Raw genomic sequence first — 14,805 nt, 5'->3', positions numbered from 1 at the left:
ACCACTGCAGCCTCCAGCTTTTATGCTCCTCTGTCCTTTTTTTAAACTGTTTATACCAGGTTTACACTTTTTTTTTTTTTTTTTTTTTTTTTTGTGGTATGCAGGCCTCTCACTGTTGTGGCTTCTCCCGTTGGGAAGCACAGGCTCTGGACGCGCAGGCTCAGTGGCCATGGCTCACGAGCCCAGCCACTCCGCGGCATGTGGGATCTTCCCGGACTGGGGCACGAGCCCGTGTCCCCTGCATCAGCAGGCTGACTCTCAACCACCGTGCCACCAGGGAAGCCCACCAGGTTTACACTTTTTATGCTTTTCTCATAGCATCTAATACTATTCAGGTAAAGAACAGGCAGATCTTTCCTGGATGAATAATTGTGAAAAGTCATTTCTAACTTGAAAAGTTCAGAACCTGTTCTGGAGGACAAAAAATGGACTGGAAGGGAGGCTATTCTCACTGTGCTGACTTCAGACACTGTGTGAGCTTTGATGGTAATAAAATGAAAAGAATCACTGAGCACAAGTAAATCACAACATCCAACCTCTAGCAACTAATGGCCCCTCATAAACAACCACAGTCCACCCTGCTTTACGGAGCCGGCCTCGACCCCAGCCCGTACTTGAGTGGTGCAGGCAGGATGGTCTGGTAGTTGTAGTGCTGCTGCTGCTGCTGGCTGAGGATCTGCAGCTGCAGGAAGAGCTGCTGCTGCTGGAGCAGCCGGGCGTAGTTGGAGTCCATGGGCGGCTCGCTCTTCTCCCCCTTCTGATCTGGCGGGATGTACTGGTGGTACTTCAGCTTCTTCACCCGGGGCTTCGGGTCCTTGCACTTTTTGCTACGGTGCTTGTCATTTGGATTCTTGGGATGGCTTTGCTATTTTCGAGAAAAAGACAGTAAGAAAATTCTAAGAGAATGCAATCCATTGTACTGTGTGCCTAACTGATTTGAAAAGAAAATGCAACGCACCTTGGAAATCAGTGTCGCTGCTCTGGAGAGCAATATACTAAATACATTTCAAGAGCTGTGAGAACATCTGAGTACTCCCTGTGACCAAAAATCTTGCTCCTAAGGACTTACTTCTCCTGATGCATTGGTCCCTTAGACTAAGGGCAAGATGCTCAGCTCAGCATTATCTATTCAAGTTTAACAAACATTTACTTTGGGTCTCCTGTGTAGATATTGCCTAGTACTTACATATACTATCTCCTAGTGAAAAGCAGGTCTCACATTAAATATACAATAGGGAAAAGATTAAGTATACTTCACCATAACTATGTCATATTTTACGGTCATTAAAAAAAATCTATGGTGAATATGTAAAAGCAGAAAAATGCTTCTAATGAGAATAAAGCAGAATATAAAGCCATGAATTTCTATGGCAAATACGCAGAAAAAATACAGAGTAATGTGAATATGAATCTTTTTAAAAATTTCAAAAATATTACATTTTTATTTTGAAAATGGGGTGTGAGACCCTGTCTTATGATTAAGAATCAGATGACTTTTCTGATTCTTTTCACCTCCTCCATTCATAAGTTATCGGATCACTTTTTACTTTTTAGTATTCAAATTGTAAGATAACTCCATCTGGAAAAAAAAGTCCACCAACAAAACAAAACAGCACAAAACAACAAGGTATAGAAAATTATTTCTAAGATGCTTTAGGTAAAATACTCAACTTAGTAAGAAGACTTTGAGAAGTACTAAATTAAATATAGCTATCAGTGTGATCATGTTATATAAGTTCACATTCAAAGAATTAGGACATTGCAAAACCCCCCAGAAAACAGAAATAAAGAAGAAAAGAAAAATCACCATATTCTGTATATCAGAAATCGTCACTATTAATATTTACTTTTTACTGCTTGGCCATCTCTCTTCAGTTGAACTGGCTTCCTTGTTCAGTGACATTCAATTTTCTGCCCACAGATGTCCTCACAGCTACTCCCTCACCCCCTTTAGATCTCTGCCCAAATGTCATCTGCTTATTTCACCAGAGCACTCTATTTAAAACAGAAACGTCTCCCCTTGCCTCCATCCCCGATCTTGGCTTTATTCTTCACCACCCGGCACACTCTGTGTTTTATGTCTGTTCACCTCCAGCTCCTATCCAAGGCGGAGGTACTGTGATGTTTTCTTCACTGCTTTATCTACTCCTCGTACCCAGAAGAGCACCTGGCTGGCACCTTCTGGTGCACACAGAAGGTGCTCTATAAATATCTGCTGAATTAATGAATGATAAATGTGTATGCTAATTAGAAATCACTTGAATTATCAGGCACTTAAAATACATCACAATGTTAGAAAATATTCTTGTCGCTAAAACAGCCTCCTCCTACAATCTCACAATATTAATCAATTCACTGTCATCTGCTTATTTTATCAATAATAAATTTTATTTCTAATCTTTTCAGACTGATCATAAAATGAATGGGGTCTGGGTTAAGAATGGTTGACTATAATTGTTATGTAATAAAACAACGGACCCAGACACAGTCAGGAAGGGGACAGAAATATAATAACCAGCATTCCTCAGACTAAATTGGCTGTTACCTGTTAGCCTGCACATGTCTATTCTCTTAGGACTGAGAATGGAAAATAGCTTTCTTCATAGAAAAACCCCAAAGAATTGTGGTCTGTTTCCTAATGTGTACCTATCCTTTCCTCTACTGGCAGAGTTCCCATGATAGTCTACTCAACCCCTCGGTCTCACATTCTTAAACAATGCCTTTTGCTCTAGAACTAATGCCCTCCTTAAAGACAGACACTAGTGAGGAGCAGAAATTCAGAGACCAGGAGAGGCAGTGAACAAATTCTCAGTATCTGCAGGGAAAGACGGGTTGGCATTCGAACCCCCTTTGTGCTATTGGTGGGACACGCTGGGGGTTGTGGGAAGAGGAGGTAAGAGCTGATTTTATTGGCACAATTACACTTGCCACCCTTTGGGATTTCTGGTGAAATACACTGGTATGTGCCCTGAAGGCATGGACACCTGGGCACACGGATGAACGAAAGTGCCTTCTCTCCAGGGAGGTCAGGACAAGCACAGGTCCTGGGGACGAGGGGAGTGAGGAACACGCCCCAGGCTAGCTGCCTTCCAGGAGTGCTGCAACGGCTAACTGGGAAGGAAGGATGAAGGCCAGACTGAGATTCGGAGACGGGATCCTTCTGGCCTTGTCACTTCCTCACTTCTTTGGGCCTCAGTCTCCTCATCTGAAAGGTGCTGAGAGGCTTAGCTAGCCCTCTGAGGTTCTTTTTTAGTTCTAAAAGTTTGAGATCTGTGTTCTGCTAGTTTTGGCAAAAGTCACATCTGAAATGATTTAACTATTCCTCAGTTTATAACACCCCCCCTTTATTTACCAGTTCTAAATACACGTTAAAAAACTTAAAAAATATATTATATATTGAAAATTTTAATCTTCCTCGGAACTTCTGACTGAATTATTTTGACCAAGTAAAATGCACGGAACAGTGCCACAAATCTGCAGCTTATCTGAAGAACAAATCAAGCTGTATCAGGCCAAATCTGCTAAATCAAAAAAATGTATTTGCTTCTCAAAAACCTTTAACCTGTCACATATCTGCATTACCACTGAGTCTGACCTTGTGTATAAAGCCCAAAATCACGTTACCATTACAGGCATCTGCTTGTGAGATTCATGAATCCCAAGTGCTACAGACTCTCCCTCTCTCTCCCTTGTTTGTTTCATCTTAGTGGCCTGGGTGGAAGCAGAATTGGGAACTGCTGATAAAATGATTCCTAAAGTCTTTCTGCACTGCTGCAGTCATTTATACAGACTGAATTTTGTGCTGTTCTTCTGTGACCATCGAACGAGAGGTCATTTGTTGAAGGTGGTGGTGGTTTCAGTTATGAAGGCCTGGGTGAGCAAGTCCTTCAGTGGTTTTGTTTTCAAGGCTTCAGGCTAAAAGGCAGCCCAGGCAACATGGACACAGCCTTTGTCCTCTGTGCTCAGGGCTACACACCACAGTTGAAGGTAAAGACGCTCAAAGCGGCATGCATGCAGGGTACCCACCTTCACCAGTGCTGGCCCAGGCTTTGCTGAGGACACGGTGGTGGTGGGGAGGACAGGCGCTGTGGACCGTGTGGGGGGCTGGTCTGCAGTAGGCGTTTTCAAGAATTCAGGAACTGCTGGGGACACTGAAGTAAACTGGTGGAAAAGGCAGAAAGGGACAAGTCTGTGAAATCAATGACAGTGAAAAGAGAAAAACCAAAATTATAAGGGAATGACCTCATTTTTTAAGAAGTCCACTAGAAAAGAAACAAAAGAAAAATATAGTATTATGTCTGAGACCCAGATGGTGGAATAACATGCTTTACATCCGTCGAGCCAATGATTTAGTCTTTGCCCCGATAGCAATGAAAAGCTAAAGCTAAATAAGGATAGATTGACAAAACTCTAGTGTTTTCTCAGAAATATGGCCAGAACTGTCCTTTTTTGGCAGAAAAAAAGTCCAAGACTCCTGTAAAAATGATCAAAACAGTACATGGTACTTGAAAGGTTTTCTTGCCCTATAGGTCACACTAATCTGGGCTAATTCAGATATGATATTTAGTCTATGAATCCGCTCGACCACACCCCAGATCCACCGTCAGGAAGCCTCTGGTAAGAAAGCTTCCACTTCCTGGAGGCCCACTCCATGCATGTGTCCTTCAATGTGCTTTACAGCTTCTGTTCCCATCTCCAAACCTGACCAGCACTCTTGTCAACCATCCCATCGCCCTCCGCCCCTCCCATTTCTTGCAGCAGGAGAAAACCTGAAGAATATATTGATAGGATTGACCTGTGCATTGACAGTCCCTTCACACTTAAAGCAAGAAGTGAATTCGTTGCCTAGGCCAAAATAAGCAATTACTGAATCTCAATGTGGGGTCGTATATTAATGAAGGAAGCATCAACAACCCAAGAGACTATTCCCACTAGCAATCTTCTTTAAGTAGATTTTAAGTATTCACTTACTGGAAAGAGATAGTACTATTGTAATAAATCAGTTAAACGTTGCACTGATTGCTACTTGGACCCAACAGCCTTATCTTAAAGGAAAATGGCTTTTCATTTCCACTTCCCAGAACAACTGTCCAATTCATTATAATAATCAAAATCTGTTCTCTTGTTGAAGCACTTGGGTTTAAAAAATAGCAAACTGTATTTTCCCTCCTTAAAATAAATGACCTGAAAACTCAGAGGGCTATTAGCAGCAAGAAATATGATGCTTGGCACATACTAGTTACTCAATAAATATTTGTTTAATGGGTGAATGGAAATTCCTGGTGGCGTTACTCATGCTGGGTCACGCCCTCCGGCCCCGCTGAGCCTGGGAGATGTGTGTGGGTGCAGTTGACTGTCCATGCCCATGTCGCCTCTCTCCCTGAGCTTTGTTTTCATTTTGCCACTGATTTCGATTTTTAAGTAACTGTTAGTAAGTGTTGATGGTATAGAAGATTTGACTTTTTAAAGATGGACACACTCAATTTCATTTTCAAACAGAAATGAAGGAACTCCTCCAGGAGTCTTGACACCTATGTTCCAAGGTGACGTCTGTCCCCAAACAGCCCCGAGACAGCCAGCTCCTCAGTGAACCTCTGAGATGTGCAGTGAACGATGACGGCCAGCTGATCCCTGCTTTAAGGGATATGGTTTTATGTAATTTGTTTTCCTTTCATTTTGTACTTTTTTTGGACACGAGGATACTTATCTCTGGGTCAGTTTTTTTTTTTTTTTGCGATATGCAGGGCTCTCACTGTTGTGGCCTCTCCCGTTGCGGAGCACAGGCTCCGGACGCACAGGCTCAGCAGCCATGGCTCACAGGCCCAGCCGCTCCACGGCATGTGGGATCTTCCCGGACCGGGGCACGAACCCGTGTCCCCTGCATCGGCAGGCGGACTCTCAACCACTGCGCCACCAGGGAAGCCCCTCTGGGTCAGTTTTCACGCAGGGGAAGAACATTCTTTGGCTATTAAATAGTTGGCATGTGAAGGAGAACCAGATATTTGAATTCTGAAATATAGATATGTATATATTTCCTTGCAAATAAATTCTACTAACCTGGCAAGCTATTTTTACCAGCCCAGACCCTGCTGACTGATAATGATAGTAATGATTTATTGGAGAGCAGTCTTAATAATCTGAAAAATAACCAGGTACGTGAATGTGGTATCAGCTGTAATATTTATGAAAACGTTTGGCCTATATTTCTAGACTTTGCCTAACTGACTTCATCCTTGATTACTAATACTCCCACCTTATTAGCTTCTTTGGTATTTTAGTGTGACTCTGCTACCCAGAAAACCACAGACTTCAGCATAATACAAGAATAGCTCAACTGAGATACACCGATTGTTAACTTTACCTAATCTGAAGATAAATTCTGGTTAAAAAGGGAGAAATATCTAAACGCTTCTTTACATTTTGCTGATCTTTTTTATGTGCCTTAGAAAGGACCGCCCCCTGCCCCCACTCCAATCTTAGATCATATCTAAATGTTAGAATTCTAGTGGCGAGAATTACCCCCAAAGTCTAAATATTAATATTTTTCAAATGATAGTATTCCAAAAAGGACCACAAGAATATCCAAGGCATAGAGGATACTACACTTATTTTGTTCCTCAGTAAGTTGAGCAATATGTTAAAATCTTAAAAGAGTCCTTTAAATATGTTTAAATTGACACCAAGATCTAAATTCACCTTATGGACTATCAAAATTTAATCTCAAAATGATCTTTTCTCCAAAGAAACAAAAAAGCTTCAAACTGTGCTTTGTTTTACTGGATCTGATACACTGTTCTCACCATAACTTTGTCTCATGACAACGGTTCTTTGTCATCATAACACCATGAAAGGAAATGTCAGGAAAACGTTGTTTACCAGTGGATATTTATGCTTTAAATAAAACTCAAAAGAAAGCACTTCAAATTCTAAAGACTGATCTTTCTCTTATTAGAAATTACTATGGAAAAGTTCTGCTACAAAAGAAAAAAGAGCAAACGTTTAAGCTGATTAGAGTTTTATAATATTTCAGGTATCTGCACTGGCTCCTTCTGAAAAGATGATACATTTGCCAAAGACCAATCATTCTTCTCTGGTAAGTTCCTTTTTTATTAGAATTTCTTTATGCAGTCTAGAGGGATAGAAACTAGCTATTTAAAAACAAAACTTTTTTGTACTGTAGATTTCAAATCTACAATAAATGTGTTTTTAATTTAGGATGTAGCAGAGATCTTAATTAAGATGGCAGTATGCAAATTAGAAATTCAAGATGCAGTTATTCTTTAAATATTTCCATATTCCAATCCTCAAATAAAATGAATGAGTTGAATACAAATCAAAAACATATGCTTTGTATATTTAGTGGATGGACATTTTATGTAAAATTCTAGCTTTGTTAAAACATATCACCTAGCATTACCCCTTGTTTCTGTAATATACAGTTATAAGTTTAAGTGTTTCATTTATAGAACAAGTAGCTGAACATTAAAATCTACTGGCACGCACTTCCCTGTGGTCCAGTGGTTAAGACTCTGAGCTTCCCATCAACAGAGGAATGGATAAAAAAGATGTAGTATACATATACAATGGAATATTACTCAGCCATAAAAAAAAGGAATGAAATAATGCCATTTGCAGCAACATGGATGGACCTAGAGATTGTCATACTGGGTGAAGTAAGTCAGACAGAGAAAGACAAATACCATATGATATCACTTATATGGGGAATCTAAAAAGAAATGATACAAATGAACATATTTACAAAAGAGAAATGGACTCACAAACTTAGAGAATGAACTTAAGGTTACCGGCGGGGAAGGGTGAAGGGAAGGGATAGTTAGGGAGTTTGGGATTGACATGTACACACTGCTGTATTTAAAAAGGATAACCAACAAGGACCTACTGTAGAGCACAGGGAACTCTGCTCCATGTTATGTGGCAGCTGGGATGGGAAAGAAGTCTGGGGGAGAATGTATTCATGTATACGTATGGCTGAGTCACTTTGCTATGCACCTGAAACTATCACAACATTGTTTATCGGCTATACTCCAATATAAATTAAAAAGTTAAAAAAAAAAAAAAAGAAAAGACTGCGCTTCCAATGCAGGGGGTACAGGTTCAATCCCTGGTCGGGGGAGTTCCACATGCTGCGCAGCACCACTGGCACAATAGCTAGTAGACTTTTAGTTGGTACTTGAATACCTGATTAGTACTGAGCCTTCATGTATCCCTCATTTTAAAAATTCGATTATTTTTTTAAAATTGTGGTAAAATGTACATAGCATAAAATTTACCAATCAAACCATTTTAAAGTGTGTAACTGTATGTCATTACATACATCCACGTTGTTCTGCAACCATTACCACTATCCATTTCCAGAACTTCATCACCCCAAACTGAAACTCTGCTCACTAAACAATATTCCATTCTTCCCTCCCCGCAGCCCCTGACAACCACCATCTACTTCCTGTATCTATTAATTTAACTACTCTAGGTATCTAATATAAATGGAATCATACATTTTTCTTTCTGTGACTGGCTTATTTCACTTAGCATAATGTCCTTAAGGTTCATCCATGTTGTAGCTTGTGTCAGAATTCCCTTCTTTTTAAGGCTGAATAATACTCTGCTGAATGTGAACCACATTTTGTTTATCCATTCGTCAATGGACACATGGGTTACTTCTCCCTTTTGGCTATTAAATAATAGCCAAATAGTAAATAATGCTGCTATGAGCATGGGTGTACAAATTGCTGTTCAAGTCCCTGCTTTCAGTTCTTCTGGCCATAAACCCAGAAGTGGAATTGTTGGATTATATGGTAATTCTATTTTTAACTTTTTGAGGAACTGCCATACCATTTTCTATAGCCATTTGCACCATTTATTTCACAATTCCACCAACAGTGCACAGGGGTTCCAATTTTTCCAGATCCTTGCTGAGAACTTAATTTCTGTTCTTTTTGATATTCTAACGGTATGAGGTGATATCTCATTGTGGTTTTGATTTTCATTTCTCTAGTGATTAGTGATGATGAGCATCATTTCATATGCTTGTTGGTCTTTATATATCCTCTTTGAAGAAATGTCTGTTAAAGTCCTTAGCCCATTTTAAAATCAGGTTATTTATAGTTTTTGTTGTTGATTTGTGGGAGTTCTTTATATATTCTGGATATTAGCCCCTTATCAGATACATGATTTGCCAATATTTTCTCCCATTCTGTGGGTTGCTTTTCACTCAGTTGATAGTGTGCTTTGATGCACAGTTTTTAATTAATTAATTAATTAATTATTTTTGGCTGCGTTGGGTCTTCATTGCTGGGCGCAGGCTTTCTCTAGCTGCGGCAAGTGGGGGCTGCTCTTTGTTGTGGTGCACAGGCTTCTTATTGCAGTGGCTTCTCTTGTTGTGGAGCACAGGCTCTAGGCACGCAGGCTTCAGTAGTTGCAGCACACGGGCTCAGTTGTTGTGGCTCATGGGCTCTAGAGCACAGGCTCAATAGTTATGGCACATGGGCTTAGATGCTCCACAGCATGTGGGATCTTCCCAGACCAGGGCTTGAACCTGTGTCCCCTGCATTGCGAGAAGGATTCTTAACCACTGTGCCACCAGGGAAGTCCTGCACAGTTTTTAATTTTGATGAAGCCTGATTATCTATTTTTGTTTCCTGGTGTCATATCTAAGAGAGCATTGCCAAATCCAATGTCATGAGGATTTCCCCTATGTTTTTTCCCTAAGAGTTTTATAGTTCTAACTCTTATGTTTAGGTCTTTGTCCATTTTGAGTTAATCTTCATATATGGTGTTAGGTAAGGATCCAACTTCATTCTTTTGCCTGTGGACATCCAATTTTCTTAACACCATTTGTTGAAAAGACTGTCCTGTTTCTATTGAGTAACCCTGACACTGTGTCTAAAATCATTTGACCATATATGTGAAGATTTATTTCTGGGTTCTTTATTCTATTCCATTGGTCTGTATGTCTGTCTTCATGCCAGAACCACACTGTTTTGATTGCTGTAGCTTTGTAGTAAGTTTGAAATAAGGAAGTACGAGACCTCCAACTTTATTCTTTTTCAAGACTGTTTTGACTTATTTGGGGTCTCTTGAGATTCCATATGAATTTTAGAATAAATTTTTCCACTTCTGCAAAAAATTGTCCTTGGGATTTTGATAGGAATTTGTACCGAATCTGTATATTGCTTTTGGGTAGTACTGACATCACCACAATATTAAGTCTTCTAATCCGTGAGTGTGAGATGTCTTTCCATTTATGTATTTGGTTGATTTTTTGTAGTGATTCCTTTCTCATTTCCTTTGTGTACATTCTATAGATATTTTCTTTGTTGTTACCATAGGGATTACACATAACATCCTAAAGCTATGACATTTAACCTATATTGACACCAGCTTCAGTTATTTACAAGAACTACCTTACAGCCATGTCTCCCCACTTTATATTATGTCACTAATTACATCATTATATATTATATAGCCATTAACATAGATTTATAATTTTTGTGCATTTGTTACTTAAATCCTGTAGAAAATAAAAAGTGGAGTTATACATCAAAATTACAATAATACCATTCCTTATATTTGTCCATGTATTTACCTTAACCAGAGGACTTTATATTTCTGAATGGCTTTGAGTTATTGTCTAGCATCCTTTCATTTCAACTTGAGGGCTCTCTAGCATTTCTTACAGGGCAGGTCTAATGATAATGAACTCCTTTGATTTTTGTTTGTCTGGCTTTGTTGTTTTAATTTCTCCCTCATTTTTGAAGCACAGTTCTGCTGGATATAGAATTCTTGGTTGACAGTTTTTTCTTTCAGCACTTAGATATATCATCACAATATGTCTTCTGGCCTGCAGTGTTTCTGCTGAGAAATCCACTGATATTCTTACTGGGAGATTTCCTCTTATATGTGATAAGTGACTTTCCTTGCTGCTTTCAAGATTCTGTCTGACTTTTTTTTTTTTTTTTTTTTTTTTTTTTTTTTTTTGCGGTATGCGGGCCTCTCACTGTTGTGGCCTCTCCCATTGCGGAGCACAGGCTCCGGACGCGCAGGCTCAGCGGCCATGGCTCACGGGCCTAGCCGCTCCGCGGCATGTGGGATCTTCCCAGACCAGGGCACGAACCCGCATCCCCTGCATCGGCAGGCGGACTCTCAACCACTGCGCCACCAGGGAAGCCCTCTCTGTCTGACTTTTGACAATTTGATTTTTATGTGTCTCAGTGTGGATCTCTTTGAGTTTATTCTCTTTGGCATTCATTGAGCTTCTTGGATTTGTATATCCTTGTCTTGCCCCAAATTTGCAAAACTTTGGGTCATTATTTCTTCAATTAATTTCTCTGCCCCTTTCTCTCTCTTCTCCTCTTGGACTCCCATAATGCCCATATTGATCTGCTTGATGGCATCCCATAAGTCTCTTAGGCTCTGCTCACTTTTCTTCATTCTTTTTGTCCTCAGACTCAATAATGTCAAATGACCTGTCTTCAAGTTTGCTGATATTTTTTGCTGTCTGAGTCTGCTGTTGAAGCCCTCTAATGGATTTTTCAATTCAGTTAGTGTATTTTTCAGCTCCATAATAAAAAAATAATAATTTCTGTTGATATTCTCGTTTTGTTCATATATTGTTTCCCTGATTTCCTTTAGTTCATTGCTTGTGTTTTCCTTTAGCTTTTTGAGCATATTTAAGACAGTTAAAGTCTTTGTTTAGGAAGTCTGATGTGTGTGTTTCTTCAGGGATAGTTTCTGGAGATTATTTTCTTGCTTCGAATGGGCCGTATTTCCCTGTTTTTTGTATGCCTTTTTGTTTTTTGGTGGTGGTGGGGCATTGTATCTTTGGTTTAAAATTGGGCATGTGAAGAAACATCCACCTCTCACAATCTTTGCAGACTGTTGTTGAAGACCTTCACTAATTTTATGGGCCTCTGGGCCTTGGGATTAACTCTGGGTGGAGGCTTAAGGTTTTGTCAAGTCTTTTCTGAGCATGTGTCCTGTCTGGGCCTAAGTGCATGTTTTTTTTGCTTGGTTCTGTTTATTAAATTTAAAAATTTCCCCTCATGCATGGCTGCTTTTAAATGTCTTAATTTCCCAGAGTCTCACCCTAGCTTCTTCTCAGGGCCTTAAAGAGTTCTGCTGCATTCTTTGGCCTGCAATCTACTGCCCTCAGGTGTCTGGGTCTGCAGTTTTTCATATGATGTGGCTCCTGCCACTACCTTCTACAGCTTCTGCTAGCCTGAGATCCAAACTATGCACTTTCCCCCGTCTGAGTTCTGAGTCAAACAAGTCAGAAACTAGTCCCTTGGCCAGCCCCCAACAGGCCAGAATACTGCAAACAAATTCTGCTCCACTCCTTCCATCCTGAGGGAGGGAACTGGGTGTCGGGCCACTTCCTCTGACTATGCCATGCTGGGAAGGGTGTGGGCAAGGGTGAGTGAAAACACCATGACATTTTCTACATTTTTAAATGTGGCTTTTTCTTGATTGGGTGTTTGGTTGGTGTAGATATCTGACTGGTTTTCAGAGCTCTTATAAAGTTATTTTAGTTAGTCTGTAGTTTATTTAATGCTTCTGTGAGAGAATGAGGGCCTGGACCTTCCTATTCTGCTGTATTGTTGATGTGCAGTATCTTTTATAGTGACACAGTGTTAAGTATGCAAATACATGCACAAAAATCTCAATGTGAGCCTATTTATTTAGTACTTCTAATTTTTAATAGTTCAATTATAACCAATACTACAACTATTAAAATAATTCCACACAGCAGAAGGGTGATTAGTCAGAGTATCACCAAGTACTCTAATCATTAATGAATTTGTTACTTTTGGTGGTAACTTCATAACATACAAATTTCATTAATACTTTAGGATCAACTTCGGAAAACCTAGAGCCAATGTCCACCTTATTTAAATACACTCCTCTTTATAAAGTTGTCACATATTATTTATTATATTCTCCAGAATCATGTAGAATGTCTATTACAACCTTTGTGTGACCATGTTGGTGATTCACAAGTTAGTTAAAGTGACCATTAGGGGCCAGAATGTGGAAGCATAATAAATATTAAAATTACTGTTATTCATTTTTGGTAAGTGAATGATGTTACTTGAGTAGACTATATAGTAGAGAAAAAAATGTTATGTATGTTATTTCTTGGGTAATACAAATACCAGTTGTCACTATGAGTCATAACAGGATGAAACAGGATGATGTTCTGGAAAATAGTCTTAAGAAGAATCTCACACTGTTGGCCTAATAAGAACAAAGTCATTAGTTCAAATCCCCTGCAGGCCAGATAGATGCTTTTTCATGATATCTGCCCCCAGATAATATATATGAAGTAAGTCGTTCAGTGCCTGAACAACACTGAAGTAAGTGTAAAGGCCAGCAGATGTTGGCCATTATTTATCATCATCTCAGTTATATTCAATAAAGATTTATTTATTAATAAATAAATAGGAAAGGCCTATTCTGCATAATGCACCATTTTAGGCACTTTTCTGTTGGTCACAGGAGAACTGAGTTAAGAATTGGGATGGAACATAGCTTCACAGTTAATGTTGAAAACCAGCTCAAAAATCTATTAATAGTGGCAGACTCCTCTTGATATATAAGTTATAAAAAGCTTAACTGAAGGGGTAATCACAGGAATTACAGTCAATATCTTTGATGTCCTATTCAGGCCTTTAATGATAAGTGTTTGTAATAAAAGTCTAATTTTGATTATTTAGTATATATATACGCGGCTTACATATCAGACCTTGCTCATTCTCTTTGTTAGCTTAAACCTAAAATTTCTCTATTATTTGGCAAAATGTCACCTACCTGAAAGTTACTTGAAACAATGGTAAAAAAAAGTTTGCCAAATTCTCCTAAGCTTGTCTTCCTGAAAATACACAGAGTAAGTGTCCAAGAAGGTTCCTTTCAGTACTACTTTGAATTTGAACACAGATCCTGTCAGATCATACTTACAGTTAAACATTTGGGTGTTTATAATAAATGATTAATTAAATGACTTGAGAGAAAAAAAGTCCTCAGATTAAAAGGACCAGTGTCACAGCTTGTGGTACCCATGTGTGGCTTGCTGGTCTTAATTTTCTACGGCTTTCCATTGTTCAAGAGTTGCTTCAGCATAAAAATAAATTGAGCTCCAATATGTGATGTGTGTTTCATTAATATTTTGGCAAATTCCTTTCCAGCTGTACTTTGATCAGAATTGAAAAGACAAGAGGAAAGTCCAAGGAAAAGCAGTTTTAGTCTCTTACAAACGACAAAGAAACAATAGATATATCAAAGAATTTACATTTTGAAGGAAGGTCATGGTTGTGTATTACACTGTTCACATTGTGAGGTCATTAGCTTTTTAGCACTGGGATTGTAAAACAAGTGCCTGAAAAATCTGTTTCTTGCCTAGATATTATGTGTTAAAATTTTTTTTTTGGTAGGGAATGTTTCTTTTATTTGAACACTTTCCTGTAGGACTTAAACTTCTGGTATCTATCCGTGTGTTCTGAAAAAGAATTAAGGAGACTATATGTCATAAGACATTTTGGAATACAGCAAGGCATATGGAAATCTTGAGCCTAATTTTCTCCCAACTAATTATCTGTAAGTATAACTTTTAAAGAACCTAGAAGAAATTCCCTGAATTGGTCTTGAACATTACAGTAGGCCAAGTATGAAAATAACTGAACAGGAAAATTAGAAAAATGTATTTAAGCCACAGGATTAAATGCGCAGCATAAAATGATGATTAATCACCATATGAAAAAACTTGGTTCAGGTAAATAAGAAGCAAAGTGA

General features: G+C 39.0%; 1 protein-coding gene across 2 annotated transcripts in view; it reads right to left on the bottom strand.

Moving 5' to 3' along the window:
• MRTFB (myocardin related transcription factor B) overlaps positions 1-14,805 on the bottom strand; it is a 127,103-nt gene that overhangs the window by 21,309 nt on the left and 90,989 nt on the right. For both annotated transcript variants that reach the window (XM_079718450.1, XM_079718451.1), the window contains 2 exons: positions 4,027-4,161; positions 615-865 (listed from right to left, as the gene is read on the bottom strand). In XM_079718450.1, the coding sequence (XP_079574576.1) occupies positions 615-865; positions 4,027-4,161 (386 nt within the window). The remainder of the gene's footprint in view (positions 1-614; positions 866-4,026; positions 4,162-14,805) is intronic.

This window comes from Hyperoodon ampullatus (genome assembly GCF_949752795.1).
Source record: "Hyperoodon ampullatus genome assembly, chromosome: 14".
NCBI lineage: Eukaryota > Metazoa > Chordata > Mammalia > Artiodactyla > Ziphiidae > Hyperoodon > Hyperoodon ampullatus.
This window is presented reverse-complemented; position numbering and strand designations above follow the sequence as displayed.